The sequence below is a fragment of the Poecilia reticulata genome, linkage group LG14 (genome assembly GCF_000633615.1).
Source record: "Poecilia reticulata strain Guanapo linkage group LG14, Guppy_female_1.0+MT, whole genome shotgun sequence".
NCBI classification, from domain to species: domain Eukaryota; kingdom Metazoa; phylum Chordata; class Actinopteri; order Cyprinodontiformes; family Poeciliidae; genus Poecilia; species Poecilia reticulata.
The window spans coordinates 8,396,040-8,415,614 of NC_024344.1; the positions used below are offsets into that span (position 1 = coordinate 8,396,040).

The following is a 19,575-nucleotide window of genomic DNA, read 5'->3' on the forward strand; positions in this document are numbered from 1 at the left end:
TTGCAGTAATTCACTCAGCGTCTCTGTGCTGGAATATGATCTAACAGTCACATGATATTGATCAGTGCGAGGTCAGAGGTCAGAGCTGGATGTTGAGAGGAACAACATCTCTTGGTAGGAGAGATTAAACGTTGGTACCTCCTAAAAGCCTCTACATATTTTGATAGTGCTACTTCTTAGTCCGTTTCTTCCTGCTTATTTTTGTTGTGGTTTGTGAGTGATTCCCTGCACAACCAGAGAGGGGCAGCAGCTGTGCCTCCTCCAGGAAAGTAAACACACCCGCTGTCCCCCTTCTCGCTCCTCTCTTGGAGAGGAAAATCTCAGCAGAGAGTTGAAGGTGGGAGGGGAAAGGGTCTCCTGTCTGATCCTTTGTCATGGGAAGACTTTCCTCTGCTGCTTTGGAGCAGAGAGGCAGGCAGAAGGAGGACCTGAGCGTCAAAACTTATAAGCGGCCAGCAGAGGATTTTAAACTATGTAACCTGGGCAGAAAACAGAGGTCAGTGATTTATTTTTTATTTTTTTACCCTTTTCATTATATATGAATTCATTATTTTCTGATAAATCTTTTTGATTGGGACAGTGATGCTCCTGGAAAGTGACGGAGTTGTATCAGATTTCATGTCAGGCTCCTCTGCTCTGCACTGTTTATATTAGTGTGAGGTTCACAGCTGCCACCAAATGTGTTTGGAATGTAAAACACTGCAGAAAAAATGAGCTGAATTTGATTATGGCATAAATTAGCCGCAGGGTTAGGTTTCAGACATTTTTGCAAGAAATGTGCAAAAGGTCACAAAAAACGAATTTTGCTCCAATTTGATGATTAAAAAACCTTTACTCCTTCATGACCACTGGACTTTACACAAGAAGAAGATAACTATATAAAAACATGCGACTAAGCAGTGTTGTGGAGATTTTTGAGATTATAATGCATCCAGTTAAATTATAAACATTTCACAAATGAATATTTATATGTTTATTTAATTGCAAATGAATTTGAAACATCAAATAAAAAACTATATTGCATTTTCTACATACTTATTTGGTCAAATGCTTAAATATGACAATGACACAAATCTGTCTGTCCACTCAACTCTTCTGTGCCAATAGTACTAAATGCATTCGTTTTTATGTATCAGGTATTTGTTTTGAAAGTTTTAGTTTCACCAACACAACTATTTGCTACTTTGTGTCATTTTTATGTCTGGAAACTGTATATTAAATGTGTACATATCAGAATTTTGTGGATAGTTTCAGATTTTTATTTTTTATTTTTCGCAAAGCATTGACTTGGTATTACTGATTGTTGGCATTTCTGTTTGAGAAACATCACGCAGGTAACAGGAAGAACAGCATGTATAAAATGTTTTCTGTCCTTCCTGTGTTAAGCTGTTATTAATTATCTATGTAAGGAACGGAGACAACATCACGCCATGTGTGCAAGAAAGCAGTCACAGGATCTTACTATTATTTTAAAGACAAAAATTTATTGTCCTTAGGTGAGAAATTAGTGTTGTTAGCACGCCTTGCATCACAAATACAACAGTGTCCATGTAGACTGTCAAACCTTATTTTAACTCTGAGATTTACAAAAGTTTGCCACATTTCTAAATTCAGCATGCTCCACAACGTTGTTGTAATAGGTCAAAGCTTCCTGTAGTTTGGTAAAAGTCTCACTGTCTCTTACTTTTTAGTAGCCAGAGTGAGCTAAGGACAAAACTGAGAAGGACATAAAGAACACAATTTAATTTTGAATATCTTCATAATTTTTTTTACCTCCTCTAACTTTGGTTCTCTGATATTGAAAATGGCTAACTTTGAGTCTTCGTTCTTTAATAAGAACGTCCACAAAAGAGTGTTTGTTTAAAGTTGTGTCATTCACAATTGACCAGTTCTTTATTTTAAATCATAGAAACTAAGTTGCAGTTGCGTATGTATTTGCTGTGTGTCTTAGAGATGCACACAAGTTCCTGTTTTGGTACTCAGAGTGAGGTGGAGAACAGGCACAAAGGGATGAGGACAGTGTGTGTTTATTTGATATATGAACATGCTTCATTACAAGAAAGTGACAAGGGACTCAGATAAAATGACGAGTCTGAACCAAAGAAAACACATCTGCATCTGCATGACAAAGTAAAAGTGATATCTGCTCGAAAAATATCACATTCAAGTGATACCAGTTTTCTTTAACTTTTTAAAAGAAACAGATTCACAAGATCCGACTCTCTGCAGAATGCCTTAAACCCAACACTTTGCAGTTTCTGCAATCTGGTAGTGACTCTGTACGGCCTGTTCACTAACTGGAAAAAGTGCTTATGCATTTTCAACTTCCAATGTTTTTCCATCTGTTTTTCTTTTCTTAGCATGGGAATGTAATTGTAAAACAATTATTGAGAAATGCAAATCGACTGCGGTTTGGGCTTTGCTCAATGTAAAAATACTTTTCTTCCCACACATTAGATGAAAGCTCTCTTATCAAAGGGGCATTTCTCAAACTCTGTACATGTGCACCACCCTACTGACCTGAAATGTGAGTGACGGACCAAACACCCTCTGCCTGTGATTTGAAGTGGGTGGATGGGGGGAGTTCACCCCCTCTCTCTTTTTCTTGGAGGTCTGGAGAATGAACTCATGCTGACTGGATGCTTGACGGTGTAAGAGGATACCCTGTTTCCTGTTGGCGCTCTCTCCAGACAGCAAGAAACTCCTCTCTGCTCAGATCAGCCATCTCTGTCTCTCTCTGTGCGCTGTGTGTGAGTGAATGCTGTCTGTGGATTCAGGAGCAAGTCATGTCTGACTTATTCAAAATAATGGTCTTGGGTCTCTGGAACTAATTACATTGTCGTTTACTAAAAAACTCAAAGCTGAAATGATGTGGTGATGGATTTCTCACTCATATATGACCAAAAGTTGTCGTTTGTATTTTTTTAAGGATACCTGAAATAACATTTTCTGCCAGTTTTACTGCAAAAACCATAATGTTACTAGTGTCACAAATTAAAATCTAGGAGTGAAGTAAAACAACCAAGAGGACAATAAATTGCGTAATTGTCAGCAGACCAGTTAAAACGGCTTTTTAAGATTTTATTGGGAAAACAGGCTAGACCAAAAAATAAACCCTGTTTTAATACTCAGGCCTTTGGAAAGTTTTTTTCTCCCCTTTTTCCTCTAAAATATGCACATCTGGAATATCAGATGGACTTCAGGCACTGCTTTTCTAGTGTTTTCAAAAGCAAATCGATGGGGGGCGGGGGGTGTTGTTTCGTATATTCCCTCCATTGATAAAACAAAGTTGTTGATCAGTATTGCAGAAATAGTGCTGAAACAAGTCAATAAGTAATTAGAAAATGATTAATCTCAATTTTTGAGTGGGTTAAGGTATTTTATAGCAATCTAAGGTTTTTAAGAACTTCATAAGGTTTTTCACTTCACCAACATAATGGTAAAGTGGTGTTTAGTAAATACCTCTCCTGTGGACTGAAATATATGTATAAGTTGATGCAACATCAGCATGCATGTAGCATCATTAGCGACAGACGTGCATGTCAAGAGTGCAGATTAGTGTTGGTATGCCTCGACTGCCAGCAAGCATTTGCGGTAAATAATAATGAGTATTTTTCACCGCGATGGAATTTCACACCACTTTTCTTTATAAAATGGAGGGCTTTTGAGCATGAATGCCCTGTTTACTCTTAGATATTGACTCGGCCGATCCAAAATCTTTGACTGATGTCCAGACATTCTCCTTCGGGATTTTCAGAAAGCAAAATTCTTGGGTTCAGGTCATCAGGTCATCAGGTCATGTCTACCTGTCCGTATGACATTCATTTTCTGAAATGCCGCCTTAACTTCCAAAACCATTAACATTTGTCTCACCAATCTATATATTTCTTTCCCCAACTGTGTTGGAGGTCATCAAGAGATGAGCTTTTGTGTTCTTTTTGGTAAACAGGTACTTTTGTCTTGGCTGCAATTTCTGCCCAACTATATCTGATACTGAAACTGTTCAATCATCTGAGACATACATAACAACCAAAATTAAAGAAATCTGTAAAGGTAGATGGCTTTTACAGCACTATAGATGTATATATGTACACGCTCACAAATATTTTTAAGTTATAGAGAAACAAACTACATTTAATGACCATCACCAATCGTCTGCCATAATCCTGGCTGAGTATTTGGCTTTACTCTGTGTCAGAATTGGTAGAGCTCCTTTCAAATGTTTGGTTTTTATGTTTTCACGTGCCATAAAATGCCTATTAGGTTGAGTTCAGATCTCTTTCCACAAACATTAACATCTTTTAGCCATTCCATCCAGTGTTTCTGTTGAGTGTATATTTATTCCACTCTGGAAAAAGAAGAAATGCATAATTAAAATGACCAAATTGCTGTGATTTTTAAGGTGACGATGAGTGCATGTAAACGTCTGAAACAAAGGTGTCAAACTGATTAACACTTTGCCAACAAAATCTTGTTTTATATCCTTACCTAACAGCTTTGACCCAGTGGGACAATAATATCCATTCCTCTCTGTTGTTCTTCCATCCTGTATTTAGACTTTTCTGTCTTTTCATTCACAGGTCTCATCTGAATCCTCCATACTTCGATCTGATTCATCCGAAGGGGCAGGTCATTGTGATGAACAGTATGCTTCCTCAAAGGAGCGCCGTCGCCACATTGGGCTACGCTTCTGGTAAGACAAATGAAAGAAATGTTATTTGTAATCAGTCATTTGATACAGTGAATCTCTATTTGAAAATAAAATTTAATAGTTAACATCCAGCAAGGTGACACCAATTACAAAGATATGGCTTGTAAGTTGGAATTTCTTAACAGGTTGTTAGTACTGTCTCAAAAAAAGTTCAATTGTTACTCAGGAATGAGACCTTTAGATGAGTTTAAGCTGTTGTCATGCTCTATATATTTGATAGATATAATACACAGTTTGTTTTTTAAGAGCTCACTGCATTATATGAGGCAGCAGATCTCTTCTGTCATTAGCAATAAAACCTAAAACTAATTTCTGAAACCCATGTTTGAGGAGAGGCTAAGAATTTCAGTAAGATCAAATGAACTAGGAATAACTTATAATGTATGTTCAGCCATGCTGACTCAGACACTATCATCACTTTGCTTGGCTTGGTATTTGACTCTCCTCTGGATATTATTTGCAGTCGAGACTATGATGTATTCTGCCCTGTCTTGGTTCACGAGCATTCTTCCATTTTTAGAAGAGACCAGACCAATGACTGAGCCAGTGTTTGTATTGGCCTCAGAACTGCAGCGTACATTCTTCCGTGGTTTCCCCCTCTTCTTACCAAGCACACAAGATAGCAGATCATGTAGCTCAGCTTCTGCTTTGTAGGTTAAAGACATTTAGTCTAATATGGCTGATTATATAAAGTAGAGAGACTGTTTATGTTGAGTCCAAAAAGGGGCAGGATTTCATGCTTTGTCGAACCTCTGTTTTCTTCAGACTGTTTGAAGATTGAGCACAGCGGTGGCAGCTCTGTAGGGGGGACATTGCTGAGGGGCTCTCGATCTAAAGCTGAGCTTCAGGAACTGATGGAGACTCTGCAGCGTAGAAAGAGTGCTCTGGAGGCCAGCTTGAGGGCAGCTGAATGCAGTCGCAAGTACCTTAGCGTACCTTCATCTGTTGCTGGCCAGCCCAGCAGGCCACTGTCCATCCTCAGCAACACAGAACGACCTCCATCCGCCTCCAGGAACTTTTCCTACATCAACAGCAACAGCGTGCCTCCATCGCCACGACAGGGTGAGCGCCAGATTAGCACCAATGGTTTGTTTCGTCATTCCTACTCTCGCCACCAGTCACAAGACAGTCTACTGCTTTCTAATGCATCTGACGGAAATTCTCTGCTGTCCTCGTATGGGGAGCCAGTGCCTCGTTCTCCCAGGGTCAAGAGCGGGGCGGCCAGTATGCCATCCAGTCCTCGGATGAGCCGTAGACTCAGCTCTCAAAGCAAAGCCGTCGGAGAGTCAAGGCAGAGGAAATACTCCACTGGTTCCCTCAACAACCTGGGGATGCATAGCCGTTCTTTGCCACGACTTCACAACGCGGCAGACCCCCCCGTTTTGTCATTGCCCTCTCGTCACTCAGTGGGTTCCCACAGGGTGGTGGTCTCAGCGGGACAGCGGCGCAGTCTTTCCTCCCTTGAGCAGCCGCCAGATGTGACAGTGCCTGCAAGCATGCCCAGCACATCCAGGAGGTCCAGCCTTGCTTCACTGAGCTCCCTAGGTATAGAGATTGACGGAACGGGATTGGACCTAGGCTTAGGAGAAAGGAGGTTGTCATTTGGGAAAAGCGGGCTAAGTCCAGGACAGAGGGTGGGCAGCATCAGTTCTCTGAATGGCAAAGAAGAGCTGAGAGACTATCACCAGCATCAGAGAGATGAGCGACTCAGGGAGCAGAAAGTGCAGAAATTGGTGAGTTGTTCTTTTCTTACTTTTTCTTTGATTGACTGTAACGATCGATTGACTACAAATACACCAAATCTCCTGTGTGCAGGAATGCCAGCGTCTAGAAACCATCTTAAGCCTGTGCACTGAATTGGGACAGGTGGTGAGAGAGCCGACGGGCTCAGCTGTTTCTGATCTGCAAAAGATCAATAAGGAGCTGGAGAAGCTGCAGGTGTCGGACGATGAGTCTGTGTTTTCTGACTCCCCTAGCAGCACTGCTCCAGACACCTGTTTTGGGGCCAAAGCCAGAGATCTTCAGCTTCCCGAGGAGCAGCAGGCCATCCAGCGTCAGCAGGGAAACTACAGGTCTCACTCACCTGCTATAAGTCTGAACAGCAGCGCTCCTTCTCCTTCTACGCACCACAGAGCCAAAGTAAGCAGCATCACAGAATAAAAATGGAGTGTGTGGAAACAGTCAACAGTTTGTGGCATTAAATAAACCCCCATTTATGTATGTAGATTCAGCCTTTCTACAGCATAATTAAAAAAGCACATTGATGACACAGTCAAAATGTTGTCATTTGTTCTGAAGTCACTTCACTGGTACTCAGAGGAAGATCTGTTACTGTAACCTGCTATTTCCTGTTCCAGAATGAATAGAGAAACCGTCACTACAGCAAAAACCCTGTTGTAAAAAAAAAAAAAAGTAATGAGGTTCTCCCTCTTCTGTGGAATGTGGATAATCTGAGTGCTGACATTCTGTTTATCTGCGTCTGTCTACCTTTTTTGCCATATCTCAGTTTTTCTCAGTACCAAAGGTGCCAAGCAAGGTTTCCAAGAAACTATGAACTATGAGAAAAAAGCGCACTGTTATGACATTATTTTAAATACACACACATTTTGTTGATCGAAACTGGAAAGCTGGAAATGTGTGTAGCCCTCAGAGCTCTGCTTTGTGGTATTTTCCGCATAATTTCTATGCATAATTTCATTCACTAAAGTCTTTTTAAGTACTCTAAGACTGTGCACTTAGCAATTTGCACAGTTCCTGTTTATGTAAGTTGGACAGACGTATAAACATGGAAATCAGAATTGCCCAAGACTCCTCAGGCCTTGAAGTGACTACAATCTGACCTCATTTTTATTCCACCACCTTTTTTGGAGACGTTAAACTGGAAAGCCTCACCGCTCTTTATCAAAAATAAATAAACGTGTTTAAACCACAAATAAAAATAAGCTACCCATATACCAAATTATGAGAGGGATTTTTTTTTTGCTACCATAGAGGCCACCTTTTTCCATTCTACATTTTTTCTTTCAGTTTTTCCACTCTGGAGCCGTAACCTAGCAGTGTCTGGTTTTAATGAAGAAGTTCAAGTTTTGTTTCAGCGGTGAACCATTCAAACTCCTGAAGGAGTGCGGGTGGGGGGGGGGTACAGGAAATGACTTGATCCCGCAGTGAATTATAGTGTGCATGTGTTTGTGTGTATGTTCAGCTGTGCACGGATGTGCACGAGGAGAATGCAAGACTGCATGCACAGCAAAGACATGCACTTTTCCAGATGTTTATAACATCACAGTGATAGAGACGAGAAATTGAAATGTACATAACGCAGGTAATCCTTTTTCATCTTAAAGGTGCATAGTTTTGTTTAGATATGGCTCTCGTAAAATTCTGAATCTGAGTTCAGTCTAGATTTTTATGTTTTGTTTGAGTTGTGACAGTGTTTTATAGTCTCCAAATAACCAATCTCCATTGCTAGCATTCCTCAGAGTAGTGTGTGCCGGACAAAATGCTGCTTACAGCACATCTGACGAAACTATGAATCAGGAAGACTTGCTAAACATACAAGTGTCCAACGAGAAAATAACCCACCTGGCTCCTATAAACAAGAACAATTAAATTCTGAGACAGCTTGCTTAAATTCAAATGAGTGTGACTGAATATTTAAGAGATGTTGCTTGATGGTGCAAGATGTGGGAGTGCCTTGGCATGCCTTGCATTGCCCGGCTCCAATAGCGATTTCCATTGCACAAAGTGGAAAAGAATCCTGCCCTTGTTGCCAGTGATCCATTTTTGGATGAGTTAGACAGCAGCTGCTGTTGTGTAACTGAATAAAACCCAAAGCCAACCTCTGACAAATGGTTGCAAAAGCATAAACACAGAAAACTCTCTTTTATCTTGTTTAAAACTTTTTTTATTGTGATGGTGATGACATTTTGAACAGCTTCAGTTGTGTGTTTACATTTGAAGCCGGTGATTTATTTCCATTCTCGGTGTCGTTACAGGCCTTGGAGAGCATGCAGCTGAAACAGGAAGTATCTCATTTAGAGGAAGAGAGAATCCAGGTTCTGAACAACATCGAAGAGCTGGAGCAGAAGATCAAAGACCTGGACAACCAGATGGAGGAGTCTTTGCGTGAGGTACAGCCCAGCACAGAGAGCACAGACGCAGAACTGACATCTCCATGACTCTTTTTTTAACATTTCAAAGAAAGATTGGCGATAAAGACGAGCTGATTTCTTTGGCTTTTCCTATTTTACCCTACATCTACCTACTCGGACTCAAACTGAACTAGATGTGTTTAGCCTTAAGAATCAGTTGCAATTACAAAGCATTAAGAGCTTTTTATCAATTTTCCTTTTTTTAGCTTTTTTTTTTAATTTAGGGAATGTAACTCTTCTGACAACTTACATGTTTTGAAGAACAGAGGGTTATGTACAATGCAAGAAATCGCCAGGTGTTGTCGTCCATCTGGTTTAATGTTTGCCGTTTTGTGCATTCAGAGAAGATATTCTGCATAACTGGTTCTGATGATGAGTTATTTGAGCTACTGTTGCCTTTCCATCATTTCAGTCCATTCACCTGTGGTCTTTGACATCAACAAGGCATTTTCATCCAAAATGAAGAAATGGTTGTGGGAGGAAATCCCAGCAGATAAGCAGTGTCTGAAATCCTCAGACCAGCCAATCTGACACCAACTATGAGTCTGGGGATCATATTTTCCTATGCATATGCTTCATTTGGTAAACATTTATAGCAATGCTATATAAATCTATATTACAAAAAATGTACAAGTAATCAAAAATACCTACTCAAAACTGAGTATCGGAAAGCATATTTTCCAAAATGCTGTTAGCTTGTTTTTTTACTAACAACCCATATGATTAACAACCGAAGGTGACTAAAAAATAAATTCATATCCAGGATTCCTACCTCTGTCTGACTCTTCCTGCAGATGGAGGTGGAGTGCGCCCTGCTGGACGGCGAACAGGAGTCTGAGATGACCCAGCTGCAGAGGGAAAAGGAGCTGTTGGACGAACTCAAAGAAAAAATGCAAAGTATCGAGAGGACAAGCAAGCCTGCAAAATCTCAGGTGCAGATGCACAAAAAGTGTTTTAAATAAATTAACCATTGTACATTTTTTGGTGGACAGATAAGTATATTTATGGTTGTTTTATTATAAATTCATTGCACAGTAGTAATAGTTTGGAAATAGAAAGCAAGCATGAGCACGTTTTGTTGTGAACACAAAGCCACTGCAACAGACCATCGGGAATCGATCCAGTTGATCCACAGCATCCTAAAAAAAGGTTCTGTTACATTTCCTTTGAAACTAAACTAACTGAGCTTTCCAAAGTAAATGATGAAAGCCCTAAACCAAAGGAGGGATTAGCACAATTATCACAGCAGCTGAAAAACCTTCTACGAGCTCTCACCAACTGTCCAAATAAGGACGTATAAGCTTTTCCAATTGAGGCCATAAAAAATAGTCCAGTTTATACAACCCAAGAGACAATGGTTGGCTGAAATGCCTCTTACGCACCTGAACTAACACAAAACCCAAACACTACAGTTCTCATTTTTCACATTGGTCTCCTGCCCTTCCATTCCTTTCCCAATGCGTCTGTTTTAGAGTTATTACTCTCCTTCCTGACCTTGTTCTGACTAATCCCGGATCATGTTGTTTCTAATCATTTCATTCTCATCAATTTAGTATGACTGAACTGTGCGATATATTCCACATCTGCATACCTCTCTGATGTCGCCCAGGAAAGCGAGGAGCAGACAAAAACCTCAGAGGATTCGGAATTTCAAAAGCTGGAGAGAGAAATCAAGCAGGAAGAGGAAAACGAGAGTCAAAGCCAAGAGCTGCTGCGGGACATCGCCGAGTATCAGCGTCTTAGCATCACGCGCAAGGTAGAAGTAAACTTGTTGAGTTTTTCACGTAGTACAGGACAGGGGTCTCAAACTCAATTTACCCAGAGGGGGGCCTCTGGAGGCAGAGTCTGGGTGAGGCTGGGCCGCATAAAGGATTCCAATAAAAACATCTTAAAAATATCCTCAAATGTCATCAACATTTAATTATTTCTCCAATACATGAACTGCAGGCTTTGGCTTTGACAAAGACATGATGAGGGTGTGAAAAAATGTAGTTTATTCAACTTGGAGTCGCTCTTGTTCTACGTTTTATAGAAGCCTTTAGCCAGCTAGCAACGTATGGAGAACGTCCCGACGCGTGACGTCGTCTACTTGTCACAACAGCGCGGCGGATGAGGAGCAGCCCGGTAGGGGTCGCCTTTCTCTGCTTTTGATCGGGGCATTTGTCAATGGTAGAAAGTACCGGAATGGCGACTGAAAAAAAAACGCAACTGGTACCGGACTGTTCCATCATCCGCCACACTGTTGTTACAAGCGTAGTGAGCATGAAGTAAGTGTAGCTTAGTCTAGCACCGAATGTCAGCCATGACGAGGAACAGCGGGCGGGACTTTCTCCAGAGGCCCGCTCACCCAGTGGGCCGCACTAATATTATACTTTCATATTACGGCGGGGGCCACGAGACATCGTCCTGCTAGCCGACCTCTGACGTAGCGTGTTGACGTAGCATGTTGATGACACTGTTGCGGGTTTCGCTTCTCTACAGGTTCTTGAGCTGTTGATGTGAAGTCAAGAATGAAAGCTAGCTTTTGTTCAAAATGTCTAACGTCAAAGTCACAAGCAATGAAAACAGCACAATGCAAATATTGTTTTTTTAGCTTATAATTGCCTTTCTATGTTTGTTATTAATCGTTCTGCAAGTTTTGCATAAAAGCTGCAAAGTTGTGAGCTCAGTTGCTGTACAATGTTTGGCATAGTGTAGTTACAACAAGCCTGCAAAACCAGGGACATAAGAAATTAGCTAAGTATTACTAAGTTAAATGTGAAAGAGTGACAGCAACAGGATGTTTGATTAGAATTTTAAGTGAAGTGATTTGTAAAAGTTATGTCCTGGCTTGAACCTTTTTGCATTTTGTGTGACCAAACTAAACATTTTGTACATGCGTAAGTATATTTTATTGGAGTTGAAATAGGTAAACGGCTCAGGATCAGGTTTATTCAAGTCCCAAAGGCCAAATAATATTACAGCAAATGCATATAAAAAATATATTTTAAAAAAATCAAAGTTAAGGTTCGAAATAAAAATTAGAAAAGTGTGGTAGTAATTTGTATTGAGCCCTCCTGAGTCAGTACTTTGTAGAACAACATGTGGTGAAATGGATGTTGGCTCATGCCTCTCCCACCTTTGCACATCTAGAAATTTTTTTGTCCATTATTCTTTGCAGAATAACAATCAAACTGGATGGACTGGACTTTTCACTTCACAATTATGCAGTCGTTTGTAGTGGTCTGTTACATAAAATCCTGATAAATTATTGAGGTTTGTGTTCATAATGTGCTAAAGTGCAGTAAAGGTAAGAGGGTGTAAATATTTTTGTAAGACTATGCATTTACAAGGCACCATCTGCTCTGACTCTGCTGCTAATTCTTCAACTATATCTCTCAGCCCCACCGCTAATATTTTTATTTTTCTTCCTGCACTTTGATAAAGTCAGCAGCTATTTTATACTGATGCCTCCCTGTTGATTTTCCCCCCACAGGAAAGAATCATGACTCTGAAGAAACAGTCCTCTCAGATCACTTTACAGGCTCAGCAAGAGAAAGAAAACTTCCAGAGAGAGAAAAACAACTTGCTTGTCATGCTTCAAAAGGTAAAGAAAAAAACAATCTCTGCATGCGGACAACATAAATGTTTCATTTTAATGAAATAAAGACTATGTGACATCTGCAGGAGAGAGACAAGCTGCTGTCTTTGGAAGGAAAGTACGTGGAGTTGTCTGAGGGCCAAACTTTGACCAACAACCCTGTTGCCATCAAAGAGGTAGGAGCCGGTTACAGTAACGCTGCAGCACTTTCAGAATAATTTCCTGTTTTGCGATTGCTCTGATTTGTGTGATCGCTGCAGCACTTGAACTCCCTGAAGGAGAGGAGAAGAAGTAGCAAAGAAAGCTCTTCCCATCCTATCGAAAGCATTCCTCATAAGAGAGGCCAGCAGCTCCTCGGATCCTACGGCAGATCTCTGGGACGCACGCTTCCTCCCAAGGTCTGATTTGCTATCTAAACTAATCCAAAAAAAATCCATAAAGGCGTAAAAAGTTAAATAGATTGGGTAGTGATGTTAAAAGGTGATATTCCTTAAAGTTAAAGTTGACTGCAGTATACTTGAGCGAAGAGTAAAATGCAAAATGACATTGATAATTCAGATTCCAGGCTTTAGAGGAGGGGGTTTTATAGCCTTATCGTATTTATCCAGACAACTCCCTTGAGACGGATCCACCCAAAGCAGGAATTCTCACTTTCACTGTTGCTTGCGACATCCATTGAGATCAGGAGAACTTCCAGGAGTTGGGCTCCAATGTGTGGACCTAAACGTGTTGTGTGCTTTCGTATTGTTCCTCAGGCACATCTGCCTTTATCCCAAAGCTCCAGCTGTGGGAGTGTCATTCCACAAGGCTTCATCTTCTCCCCCCGGGAAGTGAACGCCCGTCGGCTGCCCAAGGGTGAGTCAGAGTGACACAAATTCATCTTGTTCCAAATAAATCCTAGCAATAGTTGTAGTCGGTTATATTGCCCCAAACGTATACGTGTGACTGGATTCATAGTTTTGGGATCACAGAATGCTTATTCCCCTTCAAATAGTCTGCATTTTAGTATGTTACAACTACAAATCTTGCAGTTTTTTTATTTGACTTTTTTTACACAATGAAATGTTGTGCATCATTTTTGTGTGAATAGAAAATGATGAAGGAATTACAAAGGATCCTGATTAGGTCAGCAACATCTCGAGCTTTGATTATTGAGCACTGTTCAAATTATAATTCAAAAATAGAAAAGAAAGTGTGGCACACATGCCTACCCACCAAGACAAGGATGACGTACATGGCACCCTGCCAGCATGCCCGGGTGGGCCCCATATGGGGGAAAGGAGGGCAGACATATGGGTCCCATATGGGTTTGTCTGCGGGCTCCACGGTGGCCCCGCGTGGGTTTGCCCATGTAGGGCCACAGCCTACGTGGGCCCTGCATGGACCCTACATGGGCAAACCCATGTGGGGCCACCGTGGAACCCGCGGACAAACCCATATGGGACCCATCTGGTCTGCCCTCCTTTTCCCCTTATGGGGCCCACCCGGGCATGCTGGCAGGGGCAGTGGCAGCGTCATGCTCTGGGACTGCTGTTTTTCCACTGGAATAAGCAGGTACATCAGAATTGATGGGAAGGTGGCTGGAGCAAAATGCAGGCTAGTCCTGGATGAAACGTTGTCAGTGACTGCAGATGCACAGGTTTTCAGATTTGTAAAAAAAATGTATAAATAAATAACTGACAACATAAAAACAGGCATAGATATTTTTTGAAGTTCTTGTTTTAGCTGTAGTTACCATCTGCTGCCAGGGCTTCATCGCCATGTTGTTGTTTCAGCAGGAAACAGCCATGCTCACATGAACGACGACAGACAGAGGCAGAGTGACTTTTGCAGCAGGATGGTCTCTGAGCCCAACGTGTTCCTGGACTCCTTCTCGTACCCGGATAACAGCCAGGCATCGGACACCGTCAGTGTGGACAGTTCGGACAGCCTGGAGACCAGCTTCTCTGCGTGTTCACCGGACAACATCTCCAGGTTAGAGCGGAGCCGCTGCGATGGAAGATGGGAGCTCTTTTTACGTCAATTTTAACTAAAGAACCAATAGGAGAGTCATTGTAATTGATCAAAAAGATGTTTTTGAAGAGAGTGAGAAGTTCTCCAAGTGAGGCTTTGCGACGATTTTATTGCAGTGTTTGAAAGAAGAAGGAGAAATTATCTTGCTGGATGAAAGCTAAAGGCTAATTAGAGAGGATTTGAGCTTTATGAAGGAGCATAAAAGAAATAATAAAGCAGAGAGAGAATAAGAAACTCGAGAAAGATGGCTCTGAAATTCAGTAGCTTTGTTTTCTGAATCGCCCATTGTGCAAAATCCTGTGTTCCTGAATTCAGTCGCTTTAGTGATAAGGTGATATGGTGAAATTATTCATTTCGATTGGATATGAGAGAGGTGTCTCTCAATGGATAATAAGACAACATAAAAGGAATGTTAGGGAAACATTGTTTTATTTAGATTTACAAGAAGATAAAACTAATAAATTGAGTAGGCAATAATGAAATAAACATTTATGGTAGCCAATACCCAGTGATCAGTGGAAATCAATGGAAAAATATTTTTTTTTTTTTATTTGGATAAATTCTTTTTCTCTTGTGTTGAACTGCACCCTTCTTCTCCTAGTGCCAGCACTTCCAACATGGCAAAGATTGAGGAAATGGAGCGTTTACTCCGAGAGGCCCAGGCTGAGAAGCTGAGACTCCTTGAGCACAGGGTAAACGGCCCGACCCGAATTGAAACGCGGTGTCCGCGTTCGAAAAAGCGTGCGATTTATTTTCCAGCCGGGTTGTGCAGGAGCGGGAGATGGAGATGCGTAGGCAGGCTCTGGAGGAGGAGCGGAGGAGGAGAGAGGAGCTGGAGAAACGTCTGCAGGAGGAAACGAGCAGGAGACAGAAACTTGTGGAAAGAGAAGTGAAGCTCAGGGAAAAACAGAGATCGCAGGTGATTCACATTCTCGAAGTTGATACGTCGCAAAAGGGGTCCAATTCATATTTTAAGAAACTTTCTCTGTAGTCTCGGCTGCTGACTCGCTACCTCCCCGTGAGAAAAGACGACTTTGACCTTCATGGCCACATCGAAGCAGCCGGACACAACCCAGACGCCTGCTTCCACCTGGCCATCACCGACAAAACCTGCCGAGGATTCCTGGTCAAAATGGGCGGGAAGATCAAGACGTGGAAGAAACGCTGGTTTGTCTTCGACCAGAATCGGAGGACGCTCACATATTACGCAGGTAGGGACCCTCTGTGTCTATAAGGTGAAACTCTGAAAACCCAAAGCTTTCATCATGCATCTGTTCATGTGCTCTGCTGCAGACAAACATGAGAACAAGATGAAGGGAGTCATTTACTTCCAGGCCATTGAGGAGGTGTACTACGATCACTTAAAGAATGCACACAAGGTATGTGAGCAAATGTGCATGAGGGCCAAAATCCAGCAGATAAATAAATCTGTTAAAGAACATTTTTTACATGTGTAAAATATTAAACTAATTAAAAAAAATAGATAAAACTGGATCTATATCAATTTAAATGTGTCAAAAGTTGATGAAGTGCATATTTAAAATTTGAATTGAACACATGTAATGATCATAATTATTATTTTTATTGCTTTGTGCCACAGTTGCTCATGAAATTATTTAAATCGTCATTGTGGCTCAATAAGGAGAACTTTGCATCTGATTGGTCAAACTCAGACCAATCACCTTGACTGTTACTGTCAAGGTAGCAGTGGTTTTGCTTCTGACCCACCATATTTAGGTCAAATTTTTATAATTCTCTTTTAAAAAGTGTTTAAATTATTAAAATTGAAAATAAAACCATCATGTTGAAAAACTATTGGGTCTCCCTCATACAACTTTGTCTCAGTGTTTTAATTAATGATTTATATATGAAGGTATTTGACTAACTAATTAATTAATTGACCATGGATGAGAAATATATGTATTTAATGTTTTTATTTTCTCTTTATTTAAATGACCAGTAACTGATTTATTTGTTGGAAAGCGAAGCTTTTGGCCCTCGGTACTTCCCGTCAGATCCCATTTCCTTGAACTGTCTCACATCTGTTTGTCCTCTTCTTTTCTCACTCCTATCCCTCTCTCCTCCTCCCTCCACATATTCCCAAAACCCCACCCACCATCGCCCACCAGAGCCCCAATCCTTCTCTGACTTTCAGTGTGAAGACCCACGATCGCGTCTACTACATGGTGGCTCCGTCTCCTGAGGCCATGCGTATCTGGATGGACGTTATCGTGACGGGCGCTGAGGGACACATGCACTTCATGGTGTAGCTCACCCGCTTTCACTTTTATTTTCTTTACCGTTGAGTTTAGCAAGTTTCAGTCCTCTGCACATGTCAGAATAATGGCAAACACGTGTGGATCAAAGAGGGATTTTACCTAAACAGTTTCTGTGTCAATGATCACAGAAATTTACAAATGAGCAGAAAGGAAATCTGCTCGCATGTGCAGGCTTTATTATGCAGCTGTGTATAGAAGACAGAAAGTGTTTGGTCTCAGAAGTAAGCCATGTGGGCTGTTTTAATCCAGTTGTTTATGTTTTGTGAGAAGCTGAAGTATCTCTTAATCTCACAGCAGGTAATTTTCTTTTTTTTCTCTCTCAATCAGGGAAGCTTCTAAATGACGGAACCTAACATATGCTCTGATGGGTTGGTCCCACAAATTAGTTTCCTATTAAAAACGGTCTTTTATCAACATTGGATGATTTTAATAAATACAGGTTTTTGCATTCAATGTTTTTGTGTAAAAGTTGTAAACCGTCCCTATTTTCACATCACTTTCAAAGATAATCCTCAACATATTTTAGTTTTCCACCCTTTCTGAAAATTCCTTTAAAGCTTTACTTTGTACATTATGTAGAAAATACATTTCCAGCAAATAAATAGTGTCCAAAAGTCATGTTTTCAACAAACGGTAAACGTGCAACAACACAGTACGTCACCTGTTGTATGAAAAGGTTTCAGCTGGTAGCTTGTTAAAGTAGAATACTTTCCATTTATTTTTTGTTAAAGTGTTTTGGCTTTCTTATCTTTTAGAGATTCAGGTAAAAGTAAAATAATAAAAAAAGAGTTGAACAGGGCTGCTAAATATCTGATTTAAATTAAAGCCGTTTTTTTCTGAGAAGTTTTCTGCCTTAAACACAAGGCACCTAAAATAAATTCACCCAATTTTATTTAGGTGAAAAGAATTTAGGATTTTTCACCTAAATTTTACGGCTTTGAAAGTCTTTCTTTTTGTGGTTTAGTAAGGGAACAAACTAAAAACTATTTTGAAAATCTTGGGTAGAAAATAAACAGGCAAGAAAATAATCCTCCATGCCAGTTTTGAATGTTACACAAAAGGCTTCTATTGAATACTCACAGGAGGGTGAACATAAATACACACCACACTTTTCAGATTGTTTCTCATGAGACAACTTAAAAAGCATGTGGCATTTTTCTTCCACTGCACAGTTGGAAGAAATTATCTTTGTGTTTGTGAATTCTGACAAAATGACTAGAAATTTGTGTTTGTAATGTGACGAAATATGAAAAAGTCCAAGGTATGAATCCTTTTTAAAGGTATTGTATATAAAGAAAGGAGGAATCACCAAAGATCTTTGCACAACACAGCACTTTTCTACTTCTGATGGTACTTTTCAGTATTTCTACATCACAGCCAGACTTATCCTGGGCATCTTATCTGCCCATCCACTCTCTCTGAGAGGTCACATACCGCACCTTCTGTTCAGCTCGAGATTATGAATCAGAGTTTTTTTTTACTTATTTCAACCGCTGCTTTCAGACGACCAACATAAGCTGACCTTGTCTGCTTACCTTATGACAGGATTGAATGTCCACTGTTGTTTTTTATTCTTTTGCACCTCTGTCATTACCAAAGAAGCCTTTTTTTTATTCGCAGAAATTGTAATAATAATAAAAAAGAGATAATAAGGAATTATTTACAAATGCTGACTAGACATGAAGCCATGAAGCGGCCACAGTCACAGTAGCGCTTTGTTTTATGCTGTTCAGCTAGCTCCCTCTGTCTGCAGCGGAGGCTCACATGACGAGGCCATGTTGTGCAGCAGTGATGCTGGATGTTCCTGCGTCACCCATGTGTTATTAACACTAATGCATTTCACTGCGTCTCACCAGCAGAGGTCCTCAGCGCAGAGTGATTGCAGAGAATGACGTAATGCTCTGCCTTGAAAGCCCAGAGTCATTTATATTAAAGAACATATGCTTTATCATCAGTATTTCTTTATGCTATATAAGCAGTTATGATCACATGTACACCGTGTTTAAGAATAGCTTTTGTGTAGTTTTTTTTTTTTTTTTGCCATTTTTGTGTATTCATAAACGGATTGCCATAGTGAGAAATGCTTGACCAGCTGATGGTTAACAGACTGCAGGGTTCGCTGTTTATCCTGTGCTGATTAATTGTTAATTAATTCCTGCAGAGGGCAGATCCCTTCATTATCTGTCACTTTAACATCTCATTCTTATCCAAGCCTTGAAACACAACAAACTATAGCATTCATATATTTTTTTTTTTTTTTTTTGTATTGTGTATATAAACACATTGCAATTGTAGCTAATGCAATAATTCAGGTTTTTATACTCAACTTGTGTCACGAATAAATACTTCTGACCACAAAGATTCAATGTCTTTATTACGCTTTTGGCTATAGCACATTTTAGCAAATAGCCAGAGTATTCTTTTTTATTATTTTTGACTAAACTGAGTTTAGTGACCTATTTTTGTAAATATTTATATGTGAAAAACGGCAATCAATAGTTCTGTTGTGCACTGTTAAATGTATCAAGTTCTTTAGAGACTTTATCTCACCATCATTGACTCATTTTACTATAATACGCAGCTAAAACTATCTTTAAAATAAATTCAAATGAAATATAACATTTACAAAAAATACAAAATAAATTACTTAAGAAATTACCTAAGCAATATACATTACTATTTGCATAGTAACAATAATATATTATCAATAAAATAAAAACAAATTGAGATATTATGTTTGTTCTGCAGCAATAAACCAATATCTTTTAAATTAATGTATTCTGTAAAATACTAAAAAAAAAAAAAGTTAAATGACATTTAAAAAGTTAATCAGTATAACTT

General features: G+C 40.1%; 1 protein-coding gene across 4 annotated transcripts; it reads left to right on the top strand.

The window, feature by feature from the left end:
* Positions 1–336: 336 nt before the first annotated feature.
* On the top strand, positions 337–19,093 carry phldb2a (pleckstrin homology-like domain, family B, member 2a). 4 transcript variants are annotated; one of them, XM_008427033.2, is made up of 18 exons: positions 337–496; positions 4,581–4,693; positions 5,477–5,797; positions 5,900–6,444; positions 6,527–6,850; positions 8,707–8,841; positions 9,657–9,794; positions 10,472–10,618; positions 12,338–12,448; positions 12,529–12,618; positions 12,703–12,840; positions 13,198–13,297; positions 14,218–14,416; positions 15,057–15,147; positions 15,228–15,374; positions 15,447–15,666; positions 15,749–15,834; positions 16,585–19,093. In XM_008427033.2, exons 1-18 carry the CDS (start codon positions 375–377, stop codon positions 16,723–16,725), a joined length of 3,168 nt encoding a protein of 1,055 aa, XP_008425255.1. In that variant the 5' UTR covers positions 337–374; the 3' UTR covers positions 16,726–19,093. The 4 variants fall into 4 exon arrangements, with proteins under 4 accessions (XP_008425255.1, XP_017163932.1, XP_008425256.1 ...); XM_008427034.2 differs by having other exon boundaries at positions 338–496; positions 5,477–5,773; XM_017308443.1 differs by having other exon boundaries at positions 5,477–6,444.
* The last annotated feature ends 482 nt before the right edge of the window (positions 19,094–19,575 follow it).

Bases quoted from the DNA above. Each gene is read 5' to 3' on its own strand.
- phldb2a (XM_017308443.1), top strand. From the start codon at position 375: ATGGGAAGACTTTCCTCTGCTGCTTTGGAGCAGAGAGGCAGGCAGAAG. The intron at 6,851-8,706 runs GTAAGCAGCATC...GTGTCGTTACAG, and splicing joins CTACGCACCACAGAGCCAAA to GCCTTGGAGAGCATGCAGCT. The intron at 9,795-10,471 runs GTGCAGATGCAC...GATGTCGCCCAG, and splicing joins GCAAGCCTGCAAAATCTCAG to GAAAGCGAGGAGCAGACAAA.